The 23,703-nt window shown below is 39.1% G+C and overlaps 1 protein-coding gene across 3 annotated transcripts; it reads left to right on the plus strand.

The window, feature by feature from the left end:
- Positions 1 to 667: 667 nt before the first annotated feature.
- Positions 668 to 22,294, plus strand: TRA2B (transformer 2 beta homolog). Of its 3 annotated transcripts, XM_032298352.1 has the most exons (10): positions 757 to 961; positions 7,113 to 7,388; positions 12,234 to 12,367; positions 13,374 to 13,536; positions 14,982 to 15,170; positions 16,733 to 16,848; positions 17,883 to 17,966; positions 19,636 to 19,695; positions 20,673 to 20,746; positions 21,310 to 21,706. In XM_032298352.1, the coding sequence occupies exons 4-10, from the start codon at positions 13,504 to 13,506 to the stop codon at positions 21,318 to 21,320; spliced, it is 567 nt and encodes a 188-aa protein (XP_032154243.1). In that variant the 5' UTR covers positions 757 to 961; positions 7,113 to 7,388; positions 12,234 to 12,367; positions 13,374 to 13,503; the 3' UTR covers positions 21,321 to 21,706. The 3 variants fall into 3 exon arrangements, with proteins under 3 accessions (XP_032154242.1, XP_032154244.1, XP_032154243.1); XM_032298351.1 differs by lacking the exon at positions 7,113 to 7,388 and having other exon boundaries at positions 668 to 961; positions 21,310 to 22,294; XM_032298353.1 differs by lacking the exons at positions 7,113 to 7,388; positions 12,234 to 12,367 and having other exon boundaries at positions 689 to 961.
- Positions 22,295 to 23,703: the final 1,409 nt, after the last annotated feature.

The raw sequence follows: 23,703 nt of genomic DNA on the forward strand, positions 1-23,703 counted from the left end.
TTGAACCTAGGAGGTGGAGATTGCAGTGAGTTGAGATCGCATCATTGCACTCCAGCCTGGGCGACAGAGTAAGACCCCATCTCAAAAAAAAGGAAACAAAGTAAGTATCGGACTTGGGCTCTTCTCACTATATCCTCTCACGTAATGGCAGGATTAAGCTTCCCTCCTTGTGACGCCCCTGCAGTTATACATGCCTCTAGCACTTACAATCATTGTAACTGTTTAACGGTTCTCGTATATTATTTCCTAACTTCAGAAGAGAGATTGTGTCTGATTCCTGTGTATCAACATCTGACCTTTTTTAAATGAAGACGTATTCAGGAAAGAAATATCTGCAAGTAAAGCAAAATGAACTAAGAACCCAGTGTACCAACACTTCCCTGTCAAACAAAGGAAACGCACAAAACGAGAAACTAATAAGGCGGAGAAAGGAATGGAGACTGGGGGAAACAGAGAGCATCTCCTCCCTCCCCGCTCCCTCGACAGGTTCCCTGGAAAGTTCTAGAAGAGATTAAGGTGTGACTGGTGACATCACTGTGGCCCCGCGGCGCCCACCACAGCGGCCAACCGGCAGCCTAGCTTTCCCGCCTCAGAGAGGCCGGGGAACGGGGGTGGGGCCCTGAGAGGGGCGGGGTTTCGTCATTTCCGGTGCGGGACGCGAGGCTGTTGGAGAGGAGAGGCAAAGCGAGGAGGGGCGAGGCCAAAAAAGCGCGCGTTTCTGGGCGGGGGCGGAGCCTGGCTAAGGAGCGCCGCGTCACGTCCGGTAGAGTTAGAGCCCGTGCGGAGGCGGTGCGGAGCGTTTCTGCTCTGAGCGGCTGGGCGACCGGCGTGTCGTGCGGGGCTGCGGCAGAGCCTCCTTAAAGAAGGCGCGAGAGGTTCGCAGCTTCGATTGAAGCACCTCAACCGGCGACAACAGCCAGGAGTCATGAGCGACAGCGGCGAGCAGAACTACGGCGAGCGGGTACGTAGAGCGGGTGTAGGGGGCGGCTGTGTGGTCCCAGCTCCTTCCGTCTTTTTCTAGGCCCATCGGCCTTGGGCCGGGAGGCTGCGGCGTTTTAGGCTGCGAAGTCTGAAGCTGGGAGGGCAGGCAAGGGAGCAGCGCTTAACCAAAAAAAGCCCTGTGGATAGTGCCTTAGTGCCTTTGGTCGTGAAGGAGGGCGGCCACCGGCGGGTTTACGTGGCTTCTGCCCGGCACGGCCGTTTCTCCCGTTATAAGCGGGGGAAGATGAAAATGGCCGCTGCGTCCCGCGTTGTTGGGGGAGGGGAGTGGTATCTTCTTTCGCCGTTGCTCTCCTGCGAAGGTCCGCCGCAGCCATCTTGGACTGGCGGGCTGGGCGCGCTGCCAGAGGCACAAAATGGCGGAGGAGCCGCGCGGCTACTTGGGCCCGACCCGGTGCGGGCCGCGCCTAGCGAGGCCGCGTGGTGGGGTGGGAGGAGACAGACGGCATTCTTTGGGGACTTTGGCCCAGTGTTGAGGTTAACGAAGGGCCGTCGTCTTTGCCTCCCCGGAAAGGACGGAGTCTCGTATGTCCTTGGGGCATAAGATGGAAACTAATCCGAGATCGACTAAGTTCTGGGCCCGTTAGGTGGAGGGGATTACGCGAGGGCTTTGTGTTTGGCATGAATGAAGTGCTTTTTTCTAATACCGAAGGGGCTTCCCAGGCAAAAATCCGTGTCAGTAAGCTATTAGAGCAGACCACAAAGTCGCTGAGATGATTTTGTGGCCATCGCTTTTCCCCAGAATTGTGAAGGAGAAATTGACGGGCAACAATTGACGGCGCCGTTATTTCCTTTGTTTTGAGGCGTTCTAATACTTAGAACCACAGCGTGTGTTGGGTACGATTTTCTTTCCTTTAAGTTTCCACCTCTTAAAGGTGTTCAGTAAGGGTGAGTCGAATTGCCGGAACAAGGCAGTTCTAGGGTTTAAACGACATACGTAGCTGCTCAGTGGGGTTCTGGGTATTAGATTCGCGGAGCATTGAGTGACGCGAAGATATAAGGATTGCTGAATTAGGAATCTCTTAGTAGGAAGGTAATAAAAAAGCACCACAGAATTTTTTTTTTTTTTGAGGCTGTTACGGGAGTAATTTGTGTTTTGTGTTTCGTTTAACTTGTTACCTAAGTTTTCCCGTACTGGTAGAGCCACCTTAAGATCTGAGTATGATTTATCAGGTAAATAAGACTATTAAATGTCTTAGCAAAAGTTTGTATTAATAATAGTTTAGATGATTCTTTAGTTTAGAAAGAAACTTACCTCGTGGCACTTAGTGATGAAGCGAGAGTAAGCAGTTTGGAGCCAAAACTGATTGATTTGGTGTGAACTAATCAAGCCTTGTCTTTACATATTCGGATGAGCATAGAGTTTTTAGTTTTTCATGTTTTACCTTAGGATGATTGACTCCAGTTTCACGAGTTTAGATTTTAAGTTCCTCCTTTCATGGGTGAGAAAGTAGGAATTGGGCTCAAAATTTAAGAGTGACTTTGTTGGCAGTAGAATCAACTGTTAAAACTAGTCATTGGCGTTTAGACTGCAAAGTAAGCGATTTTAAAGTCTTTCGTTATTAAACAGCAGTTGCTGGATACCTTTGTACTCTTCGAAAATACAAAATGACTGGCTTCTGACTAGGGGAACTCTAAGGTGAATACACTTGAAGAAGCTGCATATGGTGTGCTTGAGAATGGAAAATTGCCGGAAGAGTTCATTAGTATATTTTACTCGAGAACGGAAACAATTGAAGGAACTAAGTTCCAGTTTGAGACTCGGCTCAAGAGAAATTTTCGGATTGGTGGGTTTTTTTCTACTAGTAAAAGTACATTGTTTTGTTCACAATCTTTCAATTGTAGAGGGAGGTTAACTTAAATGTGTTAAAATTGAGATGTTTTTCTTACATAAGAGTCTTGGCTTTTTGGCCGAGGTCTCTAAACATTGAAGTTGCGAAATACTTACATTGTTTTGTTTGGTGTTTGTGTTGCAATTGGAAACTTTAAGGGTTGGAATACACCTGAATCAAATTTGGAAGTCTAGGATTCCAAAGCAATGCTAGGAAAACCTTAAAGCTCGATGGAATAGTTTAATCTTAGACATGCCTGTGGGGTAAATGCTTCTCTGGAGCGAGAAAAATGAGTTTTATTCAACTCCAGGCTTCTGGACTGGCTTAATATAAATCACTAATCTCTTCAAATCAGTCGGAATTCTCCATTATTTATGTGTCTCTAATCCAGACATCCCCACCCTTCTGTGCCCCACCTTTTCTAGTAACTGTAGGAGTTTATTGTTGTGTCCCTCCCCTTTAAGGTTGGGGGTGTGGGATAAATTGCCAATTTGATCACTAACAGAATTCAGTATTTATTGGATGAATATAATGACACTTAAAAACTGTTTCACTGTGTCCCTCATCCCTTGTTAGTCTGTGGGATTTATTTCCCCTCCATCTCAAAGGTAATAGGTTTACACTAAATTAGTCTGTAGGGGTCTAATTAGCAGGCTTAACCGGATCTGGCCAAACCACTTAGATCGGTGGCATTTTCATCTCCAGATTAAAGCCTCTTTTCTTCCCTCCCCCCCCCAAAAAAAAATTGCTTGATTTTTTTAAGGGGTTGACTAGCACCTTTTCTTCGCAAAAAAAAAGGCACTCCTAGCAGTTAAGTCAAGAATTTGGATAAAAAGCTGATAGCAAGTTTAGAAGTGCAGGGTAATCTTTAGAGCCTTATAATCACAGTGTATAGGGTATGTGATATTTGTATGTTGGTATTGCACTCGGTGTAACGTTCTAATCTCAACATTGTGATGAGATTCTGCAAATGAGTCTTTACTAGAGGAATACAGAAACTAAGGAGACACTGATGTATGGACCAGGTTAAAGAAAATGTTTTGACCCAGCAAATACTCTGATAGAATACTGGCTGTTATTTTTGTAGAACCAGTACTGTTTGCAAGAATAGTCGCACATTATCTTTAGGGATAAATAGCAGCATCTGGACACCAACCCATCAAACTGCCTTTCAAATTCTGCAGTTTTTCCTCTTCTTCTGCCAAATCTTGGGATGTCTTTTTATATTCCTTGGTTTTAGCTTCTAAATCTAAATTCTGATTTTCAAAACTGAAACATCTCTCAATCTTCTTAATAAAGATTGTAGCCATCTCACCAAATTCCTTTAAAACGGGATTGAATTGTCAAATAGGAAATTGTTTTGTATTATGAGTCTAGTTAGGTCTATCAGTCTCTTGAAACCAGGTTGAAATTGTTTTTCTTGGTTTTAAACAAGAATGCTTTAATATTGTGGATATTGTCTGGAACTAGAACGTGACATTTTCAAGCTGACATTACAAGTGATTTTTATAAGGTAAGTACTACGGGTTTTGCCAAAAAGTTGAGGAATTCAAGTGGTGGGGGGAGTGTTAATGGCATTTGTCTTGCACAGCCTTTTTTTCTTCTTTCTCTTCAATAAAATCCCAATCCTAGGTGGTAAATATTAATGCTTTCGTAGTTATTTTGCCCAGGACAAAGGCATAGTTACAGTTGTGAATATTTCTTGAGCCTTAGCGTTTTGTTTTATGTTGATACATAAACAAAAGTGTTTTTACATACGTGATTGTTAAAGGCATGGTGACTGATGCATAGGAATTTTAAGTGTTTTGACCCAGGTTAGTATTGAGGGTGGGATATGTAAAATTAGATAATGGAAATCATTTAGTATAGTTTTTAAAATGTAAGCCAAACAAGTTCTTCACTACAGCAAATTACAGTCTTGACATTCCCGAAAACCTTTGCTTTGAATTGGGTTTTGGAGGTTACTTTGAGATTGATGGTATATCAGCATGAATTGTTACATGACAATTTGGATGAGGATCCCTTTTTTTTTCTTTTATTAATTTTTGTGTTTAGAAATTAGGTTAAAAGGGAGTCTTGAAAAGTCAAAAAGTCTTGTATTTTTTTTTTTGTATAAGTTTTTGCTGGGAGGTACTGAATGTTTTATGATTGTAAACTTAAGAGTCTGTGCTATTTTTGCAAGAGTGTTTTTATAAGTTTGGGCCTACGACTAATTTCAGATGACGGTTTTGTTCCAGGCACTATTCTCCAGTGTTGTTTTTTTGTTGTTGTTGTTTTTGGTTTTTGGTTTTTTTGGTTTTTTTTTTTTTTTAGATGGGGTCTCACCATTTTGGCCAGGTTGGTCTTGAACTCCTGACCCTCAAGTGATCCTCCCTAAGTGCTGGGATTACAGGTGTAAGCCACCTTGTCCAGCCCAATTCTCCAGTCTTTAAAGATTTTTCTATCCATTCATCCTTCTGGTAGACAGTTTGGCTGCCAGAAAAAAAAATGTAGTTATTGATGAGAGCATTGACCTTAACATAACAGGATTAATGAGTTTTTATTTGCCCCATCCCTCCCAATTTTTAAAATATTGCCTTGACAGTCGACTTAATGAGTTTATGCATGTATAATGTTAAATAGATTTCAGTTGTATCCCCTGGAATCATTTTAACAAAAATTGTGTTGCTAGGACAAGATTCTGTTTATTTCTAAGTAGGGTCTCAACTAAATGTATGTGATAACATTAGCCCAAGAGCTTGTCTTCTGATTTTATAAAGTAGCCACTTGAACTTAGCAACTGACTTGAAATAAATGTAGTGTTTATATTAATCTGGTAGTGGTTTTGTTCTAAGACTGTAAGAGAAGGAAGCAGGTTGGGAAGGGGTAAAAAGGTAACAGCAGGAGAGTCTCCATATTGAAAACAGCTGTGACAGCTAGAAGTGTGGCCTCTATTCCAGTATCTTCTGTTTCCAAGTGCCCTGTCTGTATCCAACTTTTAGAAGGCCCTAAGGAAACCTGCTTGGGCATTCTGATTCCACGATTACATTTGTGCTGCCAGAAAACATTTCCCATTGCATTTTAGTGATGGACATTTAAAGAAAACCAATGACTGTAACTCCCTGAAATAAAAAGGTATTTAAAGTATTTTGGATTAAATAAACGACGATTGACTTTAAAACTAGACTGGAAATTATGCTTGTGTTAGGAAAAACTCACAGCACTTGCCAGGCTAGCGATGGTTGTCTTTATGCCCAGACAGGTATAAAGACTTGGAGCTTTTTTTTTCCTTTCTTTTTTTTAACAAAACCTTACATATTTTTTTTGGAGGAAATAACTGACAATAAAAATATTATTAAGGTGAAATGTAGAATAAAAAGCCAGAATGTTTTATAGAGGCAGTATTTAGCATGTTCAACAACAGATCAGCTAAATTCGATCTTTTTAATTACTTGAGGCAGTGAGCTATAAATTTCTCTTAATAGTGCCACCTTTTAAAGTAGAATTTCTCCTTTGGACATCCAGAAGGCTTAATATTTTCTTCATTGAGGGGGAAATGTAAAACAAAATTCTTTGAAAATACCACTGTTGGATTCAAGTTTGTTCTGCTTTTCTTCATAGCTACTGGCATATTTTGTAGGTGGTTGACTTGATTTTGTCTTTTTATGACTCATACTATAAAATCTCACTAGAGCAGCTTTTCCAGGGGTGGGTTGAACACTACAGTTCCAAATTGTCAGGTTCCCTGACACTGTCTTTCTACAGAGCTCTAATACAGTACAAAAATGTGTGACGTTAAATACGTTTCTTTATACTATCTAGACATGTCACAATACCGTAAATCCTTTCAACCCCGAGCCTTTGTCATCATACAAATGAATTGAGCCTTTGTCATCATACAAATGAATTGTCCGTACTTTTCCTTTCTTGCACTTAGGTATTAATATGTCACTTTTTGACTAGAGGTGTGCTTTTGACACTTACCCTATTTTCTATTTAAGAAGTGTGAAATGTAATAGTTCTTAAAATGTTAAATGAACAGTAAATGTTCACTGGCTCACTTCACAGTCAACTTAAGCATGATAAATCTATTTGGAGTAGACAAATGAGATTGATTACCATATATTCTAGAACCAGCAGAAAACTGTAGTTTCAGTTTTTTGAGCTGCATATTCTAGTTTCTTTTTTTTTTTTTTTTTAATCCAAATCAACAAAGGGATTTTTTTTTCTAGTTTCAGTTTTGGCACTGGATTTTATCCTGGAGTTTTAAAATATTCTTCATCCTGTTCTTTTTCTATTAAGGTTAATGTTGAAGAAGGAAAATGCGGAAGTCGTCATTTGACAAGTTTTATAAATGAGTATTTGAAGCTCAGGAATAAGTGAAGCTGAAATTTGAAAAAATAAAAGAAAGAATGCATGCTAATTATCAGACCAGAAGTCCCACTTGTAGAATATTGAGCAATTTGTGTGAAGTGGGGAAGATGAAAGAAGTCAGAATTTGAAACGGAAGAATGAAGAAAAGAAATAAAAATGAAGTTAAGATAAGAAGTAATCTGGAATCAGAAAGCACTACGCTAAGTAATTACTAGTCTGTTTATGTGTCCCTGTATATTTTGCTAAACATGCATGCATTATTTGTTTAATAGAAAATATATACAGGGTAAAGAAGTGCCTTCCAGGGGAATCGTTTAAATTAGGTAATTCTGATTTTAACTGCTTAGTGAAATGATTGAAATGCAATTTTTAAAAAATAATCTTTTGTAGTCAAACACCCGGCAGCAAAGAGCTCTCCAGCATGGGTAACAATGGGCTTCTTGTTGTCCTCTAGATAAACTTTTCACCTGTCTAATGTTGCTGCTCCTGGGGCACGAGTGAATACCTTCAGGGTTGGAACTGGTCGTCTTTGCCACCTCCCTGGACTCTTAAATTGCACTGACCCCTTTCCTTCAGTACTAAGCAATGTGTAGTAAAATATTTCCTGTAAAACAGTTTTCAAAAGGAATGTCGCCAGGATGGTTGTAGAACGAAACCCCCAAAATCCAACAAACAAAGCATTGAGTAAGATATTTCCCTTTGTCATTAGTGTCAGTTTTTTTCCCCCATATAGCAGTAGTGGAATTCAAAGAGCATTTGGGCCCTAACTTTAAGATGCATATTTGCTAAATACACAGGGATGATTTTTCAATTTCTATTTCTACTTAATGCCTATTCCAGCAGAATGACTAGAGTTATTGATAAAATACAGTCGCTTCACCTTGCAAGAGGTGGGTCACACAAGTGAACAGGTTAGCTAATTCAAAGTGCAATAGTGACAGATGGCTTTCATTCCCTTTTCTCCTTTTCTGCTATCAACATTTAGCTATTGTAATGATGTGAGAGGTACAGGTTACAAAGGAGCTTTATTCTGGTTCCCCATCCCTACCACGTAATGAGAAATTCAACCTAAAAGCTCTGTCTTTTCCTTTTCTGTGTTTTGTTTTAGCTGAGTAGAAGAGTCAAGTGGTTGGTGTAATGTTACTGTCAGCTGGGTGAGACAAGTACACATATATCAAAATAATACCCAGTAGTAGCCAGCCAGCAGTTTTCTACCCAATTGAGAATGCCAAGGGTATTATCTCATGCATTTCTTCCTGAAATAAACTGTCTCTGAGAGTTGTCAGGTCTTCATGCTCTTGAAGAAAGTGATTTAGTGGCATTTCTTGGAGAATCCATTTTCTGATGCTTTTAGGCCTATTTATTTCTGTATTTTGAAAGCAGAAGAAAATTTTCTCATTTATGAAAGGTTTTGCGTTGCTTTGTTGCTTTGCCAAATTTCTTGCTGTGTTAAACCAATGACAATATAACTGTTACTTTTATTTTCCAAAATTACTCAAAGAGCAGGGAGGTAGCTTAGTTAAAGTGATGGGAACGAATATTACATTTTAATTGAAGCCCATGGATTCTTTTATTAAGAAACTTGACAGGTGCTTTGGGTGCAAAAGAGGAAAAGACCTCTTAACCCCCAGCCTACTGAGGGAAAGAAAGCAATTTGGAATCTGATTATGTGACACAAGCTGGATAGACTTAAGGTGAGAAAACATTGCTAGTGAACCATTGGGTCCATTCGTTTTTGTTTTCCCCCTGGCCAAAGCATCTGTGGGTCCTACTGTGTCTCTTTGGGCCATAGGGAAGATGAGGAGGCAAGCTTCTTCTGTTTTCTGGGAACAGGCAGTGCGGGGAAGACTGCATTAAGTTGAAGGAAGGAAGGAGATGACAACATTTCAGGAAGATACTTTTGCCAAGGGATAAAATTTGTAGGAAGCCTGTAACTTCTGAAGTTGACCGAGTCAAGTAAGTCAGACTTAACCTAGTTATCGTAAACACACTTGTTTTTAAGAGACGCAGGTGCCCAAGTCCAGACCGCCTGAAAGTAGACTCCAGTTGAGGGTTCTGTATTTGAAAATGCTATAGAGGTTTAGTTGCACATCTGCGTTTGTGAGCCACTGTTTTAAATCTAATACATTACATCGAGTTTTTGAAATAATATAGGGATTGGATGGTTATTCCTTCTTTCAACTTACTGTTCTCAGAATAGGGAGATGTAGATTATTTTGTTGGAAGGCTAAGCGCATGTTGTATTTTTACTTGATGTGTTCCCTGCAGGTTGTGTATTAGGATATCGTTGAGATCCAGTCTGAAGAGCTTGATTGACTCCCTGAGTATTTTATTTTCCCCCAGAGAAATTTTGGCTTTATTTGATTCATGCTATTTTAGGTTCATGGTCCCTTTGAGGCAGTGGTGTCCAGTTCTGTCGCTATAGTTTTAATGTGTTGACTGTGTCAACTGTAAGAGTGGAATTTGAAGCATCCTTACATTTAGAGGCTTTCCCAACTGGTTTTACAGATTGGCCTTGTCTGTGCCTTAAGGTTTAAAGTTAACATTGTGCTTTTGATTTGGGTGCTGAATTTAGGTCTTGTTTCTTGTAGACAATCTTTATTCCCTTGCATATATATTTCCCATCCAGTTAAATGGCCAAAAGAACTTCAGAAGGCTTAACTTTTGAAGAAAAATATCCCTGATAAGAAAGAAGATGGAGACGTTTAAGTGTTAGCCCAAACAAGTGTCAGTGTAGAAAATGAAGCCTTTGCATTCTGGTATTACCCTTATTCCTGGCCTAAGAAATGATTGCTTACAAAATGTATCTGCTGCGTAGTCGTTAGTTTTGGAGGCTGAGTGAAAACTCCTTTGATTTCACAAGTATTATGTCTTTGATCTGTGATCTGCCAGGATTCAGTGAGAAAACGTCATGAAGTCTTACTTTCTAGACTAGGAGTACTATCTCTTCCCTCAGTGGACAGGCTGGTAAAGCAGCTTAGCTTACAATAAAGGTTTTTCTGTTAAAATAAAGCCAGGGGCTTGAAGAGGGTCTTGACTTGACCCATTCTTCCATTATACTCAGATTCCTGGGCTGACTGGTTTCTGTTAACCATTACTGTGAAGCACCCATATTCTGCTTTCACTTCCTGAGAAAATCGTTTCATTTCCATTGGGATAATCTTTCTAGTGTTGGAATCAAACAGGCATTTAGCAACTTAAGAGTTCCCCATTTCTATCTTCTTAGTTTTTGCCTGTGGTAAAAATAGTAGAAACTACACCCTCATTTTCAAGACTTCCTCCTTTTTCCATGGAGAGAAGGGAAGTTCCCGTTCCAGATATTTGATAGGGAACCCCAAGGGATTGTCCCCAGAGCATCACTACATCCTTTAACCATTTCTTGATATTAAAGGCAGATGTCCTCACTAATAAAGAAGGGTACCGTCTTTTTTCTTTTAATCTCTTGATGTTTGCTCATGGAGGGAGTTAGAGGGGAAAGGCTGTCAGGTTTCATGTCACTCCACCATGTTTTATAACGGCTTTAAAGTCATTTGAAAGTTTCTGGAGTCTCTGGGGCCTAGAGACCGCCCCTGAGCACCAAAGGGTCATCCAAATTTTCTCCATTATGCTGTAAACCACAGAACTATCTTACAAAGTACTTTGAGCTGTAATAATTTAAAATAACCCTCTCTCTTCTGCCCTTTCAAGAATGTCCATAATACTCTGAAAATATACCAAATAAGGAAATCTCTTGTGATTAAATTTTATCTGGAAGCTTCACCTTTGATTCATGCCCTATAGTGATTTATTGTAATACTGCTTCCTTTGTCAGAGTCTGGAGCAGAGTCTTGTCATTTCTGCTCTCTCAAGTAGAAAGGCCCACCTGACTTTTATTTTGTCTAAGTTGGATAACTTAAAGGTTGTCTTGATAACTTTACCTAGCTATCAGACTGACTAGGAGTAGGTTCTGTCCCTTTCCTCATCTAATGTTTTGGTGCCTTGGAGAACTTTTCTTTGGTTTCATTACTTAGTATACCCTTTTGTTGATAAACTTGACTATGTGTCTTTAGCTCGTTGATGAACTGGTTAACCTGGTTAGCCATTCCTTTGCCATTTTTCATTATAGATTCCCCTCTTCCCCAACCTGCCAGCCAATCCCAGTGTCGATTGGGAAAGCTACGAGTATACAATATTTACCTGAATTTTGGCTTTTGTATATAATTCTTTACTCTTGCTTCCTCAGCCCTAGATTAGGACCTCCTGATTTAGCTGCCCTGGTTTTAATGTGTATTTAAGTAACTAGGAAAGTTAGGTTAATTTCTGGTTTTTCATAAGTTTGCCCTGGCTCATCGTTATTTAGCTAAAGAAATCTATGGCGGATCTCTCTGACACCCTCTCTACTCTTATTTGTGTGTAGTTAACTATTCTGTTGTATGTAGCTCCATCTGGTTGCTTTCAGTTTCTTTAGGGGGCCTCCTACCATATTTAGATGTAATAGGGTTTTACAGGGTTTAGCCTTTGCTCTCCACTAGGTTTCTCCCTTTCTCTAGAACTTGAAACGGAGATCATTGTCTTTATCTCTTTTACCACTGAATTATAAATATAATTTGAAAGATCAAGGTTAAAATCAAGCATTTTTTTATGTAAATTCTATACATTTTATAGGGTTTTGTTTTATTGATTGCAACTTGATTGAAATAGGTATAAAGTATAGGTGTCATAGTTAATAAGGTTCCGTCTCACCCTAGTCTTTACGGAGTAACATTCTGAAAACACAGTCCTTGGGCAGTTCCCTTAACTGCTTTGCTTTGGCACACCTTTCTGAAGGAAGTGGAGTCAAATAACCCTTATCCCTGCTCCAAAAAGGTGGAAGAAAGGACAAGTTAATTGACTTATGTTGTTTGGAGCAATGAAACTATTAACACCAGGTATACTCAGTTCCTGCCCTTACCTATATTTTCTTATCTTGGAAGGGGATTGCTGTCCCTCACCATTTATCTCACAGCAGCTTATTTGTTTTTAAAGTTGCCCAGAAAGTGTACAAATTAAACTTTTAACATCTACGTGTAGGAATCCCGTTCTGCTTCCAGAAGTGGAAGTGCTCACGGATCGGGGAAATCTGCAAGGCATACCCCTGCAAGGTCTCGCTCCAAGGAAGATTCCAGGCGTTCCAGATCAAAGTCCAGGTCCCGATCTGAATCTAGGTAAGAAAGACTGTCTTGAGATTTTCTCATTACTCTTAGCTTTGAAAGTGGTGCGTGCTTTGTAAACCAGGAAGGTAGAGAGTGTTAGATTATTTGTTGGCTTATTTAAATATTGGTACTAGAAGTGAACTTAAGTTCTGGAAGACAAGACTAAAAGTGGTTAAGAGCCTGGGCTTTTGGAGTCAGGGTCCTCTATTTTTGCTGCTTTGGGCAGATTACATAACCTTTCAGCTTTAGCTTCTTTATAAAAGGCAAATAAATAATTATTACAGTACCAGTTCTTCAGGGTTGTTGTGAGGATTTACTGAATGTAAGTAAACTGCTTATTAGTATGGCAAATATACTGTAGAACATTGGCTTTCAGTAATTGCTATTCTTGATAAATAAGTATTTGGTGTTTTTTTTTTTTTTTTTTTTTTTTTATGTTGGTCAGTGGTAGGCTATATATACATATATATACATCCTGGTTTGCCTGGGACGATATCAGTTTATGCCTCTTGTCAGGCATAATTAACAGCACCCCTTCTCAAATGTGTCCTGGTTTAGATGACAACTTAGAGTCACTCTAGTTAGTCAAAGAGCAACTTGATTTTGTTTTTGTTTTTAACTGCTGGGGAATACTTGTGGTTTTGTTACTGTATTAAATTAGTGGTGGGCATAATGAGAGAAAGAAAGTTAGAGAATGGTCTTCTGAGGGGGAAAGATGGGCACAAGCCAAGCTAGTAAAATGCTGTATGCTTTGATTTGCAAAAGATGAGTTTGTAAACTTACATATCTTTAATCGGAAGAAATGCTGGAGAAGAGGTTGTGGTTTTTAGAACGCTTCCTAGCAAAGTTGAAATGACTGTAAATAGAGAAAAAAGTATTGATCCTAATTAATTGGTAACCATGTTAGCATATTCTTGGATTGTTCCCGCTTTGGGAGTTTAACTTTAGAACAGAGTAATAAACTTAAGACAATATCTGTTGTCAGGTGAGTCGTAACCTTGAAGTCTTTGTCTTGCAGGTCTAGGTCCAGAAGAAGTTCCCGAAGGCATTATACCCGGTCACGGTCTCGCTCCCGCTCCCATAGACGATCTCGTAGCAGGTCTTACAGTCGAGATTATCGCAGACGACACAGCCACAGTCATTCTCCCATGTCTACTCGCAGGCGTCATGTTGGGAATCGGGTAAGATGAAAAACTGGTTTTGAAGCAATGGACTGCCTAAATTTACTTTTTCTCAAAGTTAGAGCTGATTTTGACAGTAGAGCTTTAGCAGTGAGTGTGTAAGTGAAATCCTAAGAGACTTTTTAGTGTTTTGAGAGCATCTTTTAAGTTATTTTAAGTTAATCTTCCATGATGGGGGTCTGCATTTGGGCTCCTTGTCATTTAAGCATAACATTGACACAATGGTGTAACTCCTTAGTCTACCCAAAAAAAACTCCCCACTGTAGATTACTATACTATAGTATTAGCACATTATTTTAAAATACTGTTCTATGCTAACATTACTCGTTTTCTGGGTTGCATAAACCCAGTTAGATGTTCTCCTAACTTTCTCATTTAATTTGAAGGTAGTTTCTTTTGGGTGTTAAGGCGTTCTTTATATTTCATGAAAGGTTTCAAATGAGATGGTATTTATTGTGATTTCATTGTATAATCCAAGCGATTTAGGTGAAGGGTGTGGGGGACTTCATGTTTTCATGTTCCTTTCTCTTGTTTTGAGACTCCGTCTCACTCTGTTGCCCAGGCTGGAGTGCAGTGGCACAATTTCAGCTCACTGCAACCTCTGCCTCCTGGGTTCAAGCAATTCTTCTGCCTTAGCTTCCCAAATAGCTGGGATTACAGGTATCTGCCACCACGCCCAGCTATTTTTGCATTTTTGGTAGAGATGGGGTTTCACCATGTTGGCCAGGATGGTCTCCATTTCTTGACCTTGTGATCCACCCATTTCAGCCTCCCAATACAGGTATGAGCCACTGCGCCCAGCCAATGTTTTTAAAGTAGGATTTTCCCCTGGTAAATGGTTTGTGAAATGAATGGAATCTTTAGGTGAATTCATCACAGCATCTGGGATGTTAGCAACATACGGCTCACTCCTATTCTTCCCTCTTTCATCTTTTTTCCATTTTGAGACAGGGTCGGTGTCTCTTGCCCAGGTGGGAGTGCAGTGGTGCAGTCTCAGCTCACTGCATCCCCTACCTTCCAAGCTCAAGCTATCTGCCCATCTCAGCCTCCTGAGTACTTAAGGCTACAGGGATGCGTCACCATACCCAGCTACTTTTTGTATTTTCGTAGAGACATAGGGTCTCACTATGTTGCCCAGGCTAGTCTCATGCTCTTCTGAACTTCAAGCAATCCACCAGCCTTGGCCTCCCAAGTGTTGGGATTACAAGCATGAGCCACTGCAGCTGGCCGACTCTTGTTTCTTACAGCGATTGCAAGCTGTTTATGACATGTAAAATGGTTTGGTACACATCCCCTCAGCCTTATGTACGTACTGAACAAAACGTGTGTTATGCTTCTAAAAAATAAAATGATACATGCTTATCTTTTTGGCAGTTGAGAACTTTGATTTTATGACAAGTTTTCAAAGTTTAAAATTCACTTTTTTTTTTTTTTTTAATTTCTAGGCAAATCCTGATCCTAACTGTTGTCTTGGAGTATTTGGGTTAAGCTTGTATACCACAGAAAGAGATCTAAGAGAAGTGTTCTCTAAATATGGTCCCATTGCCGATGTGTCTATTGTATATGACCAGCAGTCTAGGCGTTCAAGAGGATTTGCCTTTGTATATTTTGAAAATGTAGATGATGCCAAGGAAGTAAGTAAAAGTCAACCTGTTCTTTGTAAATCACTAGTTCTATTAATACCAAATACAAGTGACCAGTTGCTAGGATAAGAAGTCAGTAATACTTTGAACTTTTTTTCCAATTTCTTGTGGAGACCCAGATACATGCAAAATAACAGAAAAGTTCGTATGACATAGCAAAGTTCGTCCTATTACCTGCTTCATTAGTTGCCAACTACTGGGGTCAGCTATACCCCGATTTTGCCAGGATATCTAGATAGTGTTTACAATGAGTTTACATTCTAGAGTCAAAAATAGCCAAAATAAAGTTATGATGCAGAAGGAAAATGTTATTCCTTTTTTGCTAAGTGAATGATGACGTGTTTGGATTTTGATTGGTCTTGAGGCAGAATGTAGAAAGAGTAAAGATCTGTGAGTCTAGACCACATTTAAAGGATGGTAGCTCAAGTACCCTTCAAGTAGAAGAAAGAGGAAAAACTGACAAGCCCTCTAATAGTCAGTGTTGAGATTAGGAATTGAGCTCCAGGTAAAATAACTTAATGTAGGTAGGCTTTTATGGAAATTAGAATTTTTAAAAAGTATAACTTTTTAAAGGGGTAACCTACTGGAGCAATAAAAGCTGAATGCAACTAGTTGTAATTAGTGACTGTGGAATTGTGAGATTCAAAGAGACTTAAGATACACAGCTTCATTTTAAGAAAAATTAAGATGCCAAAGGTATAAGTAGGATTCACTTAAGTTCTCCCATTTCCTAATTAAATTTTGCAATAGATCACAGCTTTCAGAAAATAGCATAATTTTTATCTTTATTTCTAGTGCCAAAAACTGCCTGGGGCATAAACACTAGCTTGAACATCTGAACTAGAAGATTTTTGGAATTTGAAGTATAGATTCTATTTAGGTGAAACAATGTTTCTTTAAATGTATGCGGTTAACACTGAATACATATTCTGGGAAAAGGAACTATAAGTACCCTAACTATTTACAAGGCTTTACTTCAGCCTTAGCTTTTGGCTTCCAGAGAAGGGCTAAGAAAACTTTTAAGCATTAAATAATAAATATGTTGAGGTTTGAGTCATTGAATCTCAGTCACAACTATTTAACTCTGCTGTTTTAACCCAAAAGCAGCCAGATGAATGAATGGGGCCCTATTCCAATAAAAGATTATTCGTCAGCATTGGAACTTGGATTTTATTCGTTTTTTCACTTGTTGTTAAATACTGTTTTTTCCCCCTAGTTATTTAAACTCTTAGCTTATGGGTTATACAGAGACAGCCAGCTGGTCAGATTCGACCTACAGGCTGTAACTTGCCAACTGTGTACTGCTTTGGAGCTGGAAGCACTGTCAGGATTGTAGTTAGGTACAATAATTACTTAAAGTTTTTATGAGTAGCTTATACAAATGAATATTTAGTGTAGGAAGAACACATTTGTAAGTCGTAGACCTTATGTTCTGGCTAACATTAAGATAAAGCACCCAACTGAAATGTTCAGTGGGACCTTACTCATAGCCACAGGATAATTAGTGGTTTTGTTGAGGATGTATATGACGATTTATTATTTCTCTTTTGAAGGCTAAAGAACGTGCCAATGGAATGGAGCTTGATGGGCGTAGGATCAGAGTTGATTTCTCTATAACAAAAAGACCACATACACCAACACCAGGAATTTACATGGGGAGACCTACCTAGTAAGTTTATTTTCAAAATAAACATAATTGGCAGTTGTTAACTGATCAAAGAAGCACTTGTATTAGTGGAAAGTCTTTATTCAGCACTTAGGTTTGTGCCGTAACCTTGACTGTCAGTTGATGAAATGTTCCTCATTAGGGCATTTTTCTCATAGAAATTTAACCACTACAGGACTACAGGTAAAACTATAAATCTTTGTCAAGTGCATTTTTAAATTTTCTTTGAAACAGTTTCCCTCTTGTTGCCCAGGCTGGAGTGCAATGGTGTAATCTTGACTAACCACAACTCTGCCTCCTGGGTTCAAGCAATTGTCCTGCCTCAGCCTCCCAAGTAGCCGGGATTACAGGCAGGTGCCACCACACGCAGCTTTATTTTTAGTAGAGACGGGGTTTCTCCATGTTGGTCAGGCTGGTCTCGATCTCCTGACGTCAGGTGATCCACCTGCCTTGGCCTCCCAAAGTGCTGGGATTACAGGCGTGAGCCACTGCACCTGGCCAAATTTCTTTTCTTTCTTGACAAAGTCTTCTTTACCCAGGCTGGAGTGCGGTGACATGATCTCAGCTCACTGCAACCTCTGCCTCCTAGTTGCACACAATTCTCCTGGCTACTTGTTGTATTTTTAGTAGAGACAGGGTCTCATGTGTTAGCTAGGATGGTCTTGATCTTCTGACCTCACGATCCACCCTCCTCGGCCTCCCAAAGTGCTGGGATTTACAGGCGTGAGGCACCAAGCCCAAACTAAATTGTCTTAAGTAGAGCAAAGTGATAACTGTTTTTCTTATCCTTGTAGAAGTATGTGGGATGTGCAAATTGACCTCTGGTAGGATATCTGTGCTTCCTTAACCAAAGATTTTTTTTAAAGTACATTTATATATACTGTAACAAAGGAAAGGGCAGTGCTTGTTTAATATAGGTGAGAATTTTAACAGATATAATGTTCATTTTCTAGTTAATGTGTCAGAAAAGACCCATTACTAGATACAAAAAGTCATGTCCAGAATACAAGGGACACTTGGTATTTTTTTCTTCATAGTGGCAGCTCTCGCCGTCGGGATTACTATGACAGAGGATATGATCGGGGCTATGATGATCGGGACTACTATAGCAGATCATACAGGTAAGTTATGAAGGTCATCTTCTGAATCTCAGCTACAGTGTACAGATTAGCACTATGCTTAAGTTTTAGCCTTTGGTAAAGGCTTTGCTGTAGTACTTTGAGAAACGCAGAGCAGAAGCTTAAACCAGATTTTAAAGTGATGTGTCTTTAAATTCATGTGTAATTGGATTTCTGTTCCAATATTCTAGAATTTAAATGGGATTTAAGTCCCTTGGAATGTTAATAAAATAATGTGGGTTGGTTTTTTTTTTGCTTTGTTTTGTTTTTTTCCTTTCTTTCTTTTTTTTAATACAGGGGTTTCACCATGTTGGTCAGGCTGGTCTTGAACTCCCAACCTTAGGTGATCCGCCCAGCCACGTGTTTTCTTTTATGTGAATTGGCTGTCTTAGAGTGACAGGCCAGGCATGGTGGCTCACACCTGTAATCCCAGCACTTGGGGAGAGGCCAAGCCGGGCAGATCGCCTGAGGTCCAGCCTGGCCATCATAGTGAACCCTGTCTACCAGAAATAAAAAATTAGCCAGGCATTACACAGGACACTGAGTTACCAGAATCACTTGAACCTGGGAGGTGGAGGTTGCAGTAAGTTGAGATTGCAGCACTATTCTACTCTGGGCAATATATCAAGACACTCTCAAAAATACAAAGCAAAATTACAGGCTAAGGCAGGGGGATCACTTGAACTGAGGGATTTGAGACCAGTTTGGGCAGCATAGGGAGACCCATTTCCACAGAAAATGAGGCAGGAAGCTGGGGAGTTTGTGGCTGCAGTGAGCCAGGTACACTCCCACTAGAGCAAGGCCCTGTCTTTTAAAAAAAAAAAAAAAAAAAAAAAAAAAAATAATTACCTCCTATTTATTTTTATAAAAACAAATTTGCAATGGCTTATAAAAGCAAATTGCATAAGCCATTCTGGAAAGCCATCGCTTTTCAGGCAGTTTCTTGGTATGGCTGATGCATTGGTTGTACACTTACGGGGCAGGTAAAACTGAGGCTTTTAAAAGCCCAGAAAATAACTTTAAAGACATTTTAATTAAAAGGGTAAGTGACTTTTTGTTACTGCCAAAAATTTGATACTTAAGAGGTTTGGGTAGGGAAATGCCAATCATTGTTAAAGATATCTTTGAAAACAACTTGATAAAAATGAAGTAAAGTTGGGAAATTTAGGTCCTCCCTTGCTTGTCAAAATGTGTAATTTGACAAGTGAAATAGTGTAGTTAGTACTGAGCACAGTTGTCATTGATAACCTTGATAATGGTATTAAGACACAGATGTCTTTTTTTTGTACATTTTTTGGTAATGTTTAAGAAGTTAACAGTTGTGGATCATTGAAAGTGAGCTTTTAAGTATGTTCTTGTTCAGCATTTTATCACCCATGAAAACCCTTTTTTTCTCTTTAAAGCATCACTCTGTTGAATGGTACTTAAGGTATTAATTTGACAGGCCTGTTTGATGTTTTTTTTTTTTAAATAGCACTTAGGAATGTTCTCTGTGTTCTAATACTACTCATTTCAGTCACCGGAGAGAGCTGTATGCCAGTTTCTAAAAAGGGTGGCAAATCACTTGACATACAAGGAGCATCTCATTCATGCTGTATGAAAGTCTTAATTTTACCAAATGAATGACATAATTTGACAAAACTGAATTCATGTTGTCCTTGTGTCTTCACAGAGGAGGAGGCGGAGGAGGAGGAGGATGGAGAGCTGCTCAAGACAGGGATCAGATTTACAGGTATTCCAGGAGAGGACTTAGCATCTGTACAACAGTAGAAAGCTTCACATAAAGATGTTTGCCTACTAATATATTTCGTAAATTATAAGTGAAATACCCAAAATCAGACTGTTGGAAGCTCATGAAAATATTCTAAATGAAACTAAATGACTGTAATGTCTTTGTCTATTTGTAAAAATTAATTGAGTTTGCAGGTTATTAGTGGTACCATTTTATACGTTAATGATGTTACGGGTAGTCACTGATAAGAACTAGTTTTTTTGTCATTACTTTTGATATGTTCTTGTATTACATTTTCTTTGCTTTTTGTAAGCATCTCAGGTACATTCAAGCCAGGCTTTTTTATGCAAAACTAAATCCTGAAGTGCTCGTGAAATTAGTTTTGGGTGTTCATGAGGATATTGTTGGAATTATTTAATGATATGGGACTTTCCTCTCATTTCCATCGTTTTGGAGACGGTGTTACTCTGTTGCCTAGGCGGGAGTACAGTGGAGCAATTCAGCTCACTGCAGTCTTTGCCCCCCGGGTAGCTGGGATTATAGGTTTGTACCACCATGCCCGGCTAATTTTTTTGTATTTTATAGAGACAGGTTTTCACCATGTCGCAGGCTGGTCTAAAAATTTTGGCCTCAAGTGATCCTCCTGCCTTGGCCTCCCAAAGTGCTGGGATTACAGGCATGAGCCACTGCACCCAGCCAGGAATTTTCTTTTACCTCTCTTAACATACGTAAAATTTAAAAGGTAACCAGATTAAAATATAGCGAGGATTATTTGACCTGAAAGTTATTAAGAGTGCTTATTGGATATTTGGGCCTGATAATGTGCTCCATTCTCAAGACTTAAACAGACTTTGAAGGTTCATGCAGCTTTCCTCTTTCGGGAACTGATAGAGGGGCAATACATGTTGTCATAAATTTATATGTTTAGTCTAAATGTGATCTGTGGAAACTTGGACAGTCTTCCCATTTGTTTGTAGAAGACGGTCACCTTCTCCTTACTATAGCCGTGGAGGATACAGATCACGTTCCAGATCTCGATCATACTCACCTCGTAAGTTTTTATCTTAATGTGATTGTTTATATTGTAATACTATGGCTTGCTTTGACAAAATATGCCAAGTAACTTCCCTTTTGCAGATAATGGATTGGTGTCAGGTAGTTTAATGTATACTTAAAATATCCCCACACAGCCTGAATGTTTTTTGAGTTCAAGAAAGTAATGGAAACAACCGAAAGAAAAATTGGGCAGCCTCCTGAGCCAGAGTAGGCTCACAGACTCCTGTTGTTTCTAACTGAAATAGTAAATAATATATATTTACACCATTTAGTAGTTTGTCAAGAGTCCTTACAAATTTTGGGCAGCACAGAATCAGGTGAAATTTTGAAATTACTTAGCCCTTTAGCTCTCAAATTCCATATACTTCTCAGCAATTTCTGTTATCTCATTGCTATCTCATTTCTAGTGTAATACCTAGATGGAAATATGCAGACAGGGTGGGGTTGGCTGCTACATAGGAATTAGTTAATGGCAGAATATTCTAAAGTTATCAGCATTAAAGTATGCTTGATAATTAATTCACTTAATATTATACATGTTCATTCTTTTCTTCCCAGGTCGCTATTAAAGCATGAAGACTTTCTGAAACCTGCCCTAGAGCTGGGATATTGTTTGTGGACAATATTTTTTATTGTCTCTTGTTTAAAAAGTGAACAGTGCCTAGTGAAGTTAGGTGACTTTTACACCTTTTATGATGACTACTTTTGGTGGAGTTGAAATGCTGTTTTCATTCTGCATTTGTGTAGTTCGGTGCTTTGTTCAAAGTTAAGTGTTTTCAGAAAAGTATGTTTTGCATGTATTTTTTTACAGTCTAAATTTTGACTGCTGAGAAGTTTCTATTTACAAAACTTCATTTAAAAGGTTTTTCTACTGAATCCAGGGTACTCTGAAGATTGAAGCCTGTGTAAAATGCTACCAAATGGCAAAAAGCAACAATAAACAGTTTGATTTTTACTTTTCTTTCTAACATATCAATGCTTAGCAGAACTATTCAGTTGTCAGTAGTAAATTTAAAGACAAATGGCCCGTTTTCCTCCAGTTCATGAAACATACCATACTTATACCTGCAACTAAGTGTTAAAAATTATGCTTTGTAACTCTGTACTGCTAGGATTAGAACTAAAAATCTACAATACAGCCAGTGCTTAATGCTTATATAAATGTGGATTTGTCAGCTTTTATGTAATCTGTAATATGTATAGCAGGAAATACAAAGAGTTACACAGTGTATGCCTTAAAAGGCTGTTTCTTAAAGCTGTTACAAGGGGGTGATAGTATTTCAACTAGTTATCAGCAAATGACAATACATTCCACCATAAATATACTCTTGTTCTTCTAGCTTTTAGACTATATGAAAAAAACTGGGTGCTTCAAAGTACATGATGAGAGAAGGGAACACTACACCTGTGTCATGGATGAACTGAAGACTTTGCCTGTTCATTTTTTAAATATTATTTTCAGGTCCTTTGCTTACCAAAGGAGGCCCAATTTCACTCAAATGTTTTGAGAACTGTGTTTAAATAAACGCAAATGAAAAATGCTGGTGCAGCTGTTTACAAAGTGTTCTTGTTCTAACTATTATAATTAGACTTTCTGTAGTTGAATTGCTAAGGCATTATGTTCCTTGGGCTGAGATATATCTTTGCTATTTGGAAGGTGTGGGATGAGGAGATGAATTTCTATATTCCTGGAAAATTCAGAGTGTATAACTAGATAATAGAGTGATGTGCATTTGGGGATGGAGTTACAGTAAATAACTTTGAGGGTACTTGAAATGCATGTTCTTAGTATTCGTTTGCATTTAAGTAATTTTCACGACCAATTGTAGGGATATTGCTATAGGTGGGTTATTTGTGTTAGTCTGCTGACTTGTATCTAATTTAGATATTTAGTATGTCCCAGGTATTTTGAGAAGCACTTCACATGTAATCTTTAGCAATGAAATGATACAGGGTAACTTCATTCAAATAGCTGTTGAGGTGGCAGCCTCAACATGGTCTGAACCTAGGTGATCTTAGCTCACAGTTACATTAATCAAGATGTCATTATTCTTCTAATCTGGGTAGCTGTGTGATGGAAAATACCATTGATGGAGCATAGGCAGTATTGGCAGGTCTTAATTTGTAAAATTTACTTTGTAGGATGTTGTTAAGTGTCTGCAACTTTCAGTAAATTAATTTTTTTTTTTTTTTTTTGAGACGGAGTTTCGCTCTTGTTACCCAGGCTGGAGTGCAGTGGCGCGATCTCGGCTCACCGTAACCCCCACCTCCTGGGTTCAGGCAATTCTCCTGCCTCAGCCTCCTGAGTAGCTGGGATTACAGGCACGTGCCACCATGCCCAGCTAATTTTTTGTAGTTTTAGTAGAGACGGGGTTTCACCATGTTGACCAGGATGGTCTCGATCTCTTGACCTCATGATCCACCCGCCTTGGCCTCCCAAAGTGCTGGGATTACAGGCATGAGCCACCACACCCAGCCCTAAATTAATATTCTTAAACTATCCTTAAACATGTTTCTGATAAACATATGAAAATAATTTAGTGTGTGCCTGATGGATTATTTCAAATTGTTCTCAACCCGTTTTGGAATAAGAATTTGTAGTATTAATATATAAAGTCGAGTTTTAGAATGTGGTCCAGAAAGGGTTGTGTTACTGAGGGATAAATTAAAGGCCGAGAGGCCTGGTTTTATTGTGGTAGTATATACTTTATGAAGGAATATAGTATGCTTATAGCTGTTCTGGCGGGATGTGGGGGGGGATAGGTCAGCTGTATATGCTCTTTGCTGATTACTCAGGCTACGTGGTTATCAGATCAGTTACCTCTTACAATGTATACAGGGTTCAGTGCTAAAAGTTTTGGCATCCACTGGAGGTCTTGAAATGTGACCCTCATGAACTATTATGCTGTTGTGTACTGCATAGCAGTTTATAGTTCTGAAACAGCACCCTTT

This window comes from Sapajus apella, unplaced genomic scaffold (genome assembly GCF_009761245.1).
Source record: "Sapajus apella isolate SASKATOON/1434 unplaced genomic scaffold, GSC_monkey_1.0 scaffold38, whole genome shotgun sequence".
In the NCBI taxonomy this organism is placed as follows: domain Eukaryota; kingdom Metazoa; phylum Chordata; class Mammalia; order Primates; family Cebidae; genus Sapajus; species Sapajus apella.

Bases quoted from the DNA above. Each gene is read 5' to 3' on its own strand.
- TRA2B (XM_032298351.1), top strand. From the start codon at position 926: ATGAGCGACAGCGGCGAGCAGAACTACGGCGAGCGG. The intron at 16,849-17,882 runs GTAAGTTTATTT...TTTTCTTCATAG, and splicing joins TACATGGGGAGACCTACCTA to TGGCAGCTCTCGCCGTCGGG. The intron at 19,696-20,672 runs GTATTCCAGGAG...ATTTGTTTGTAG, and splicing joins GACAGGGATCAGATTTACAG to AAGACGGTCACCTTCTCCTT.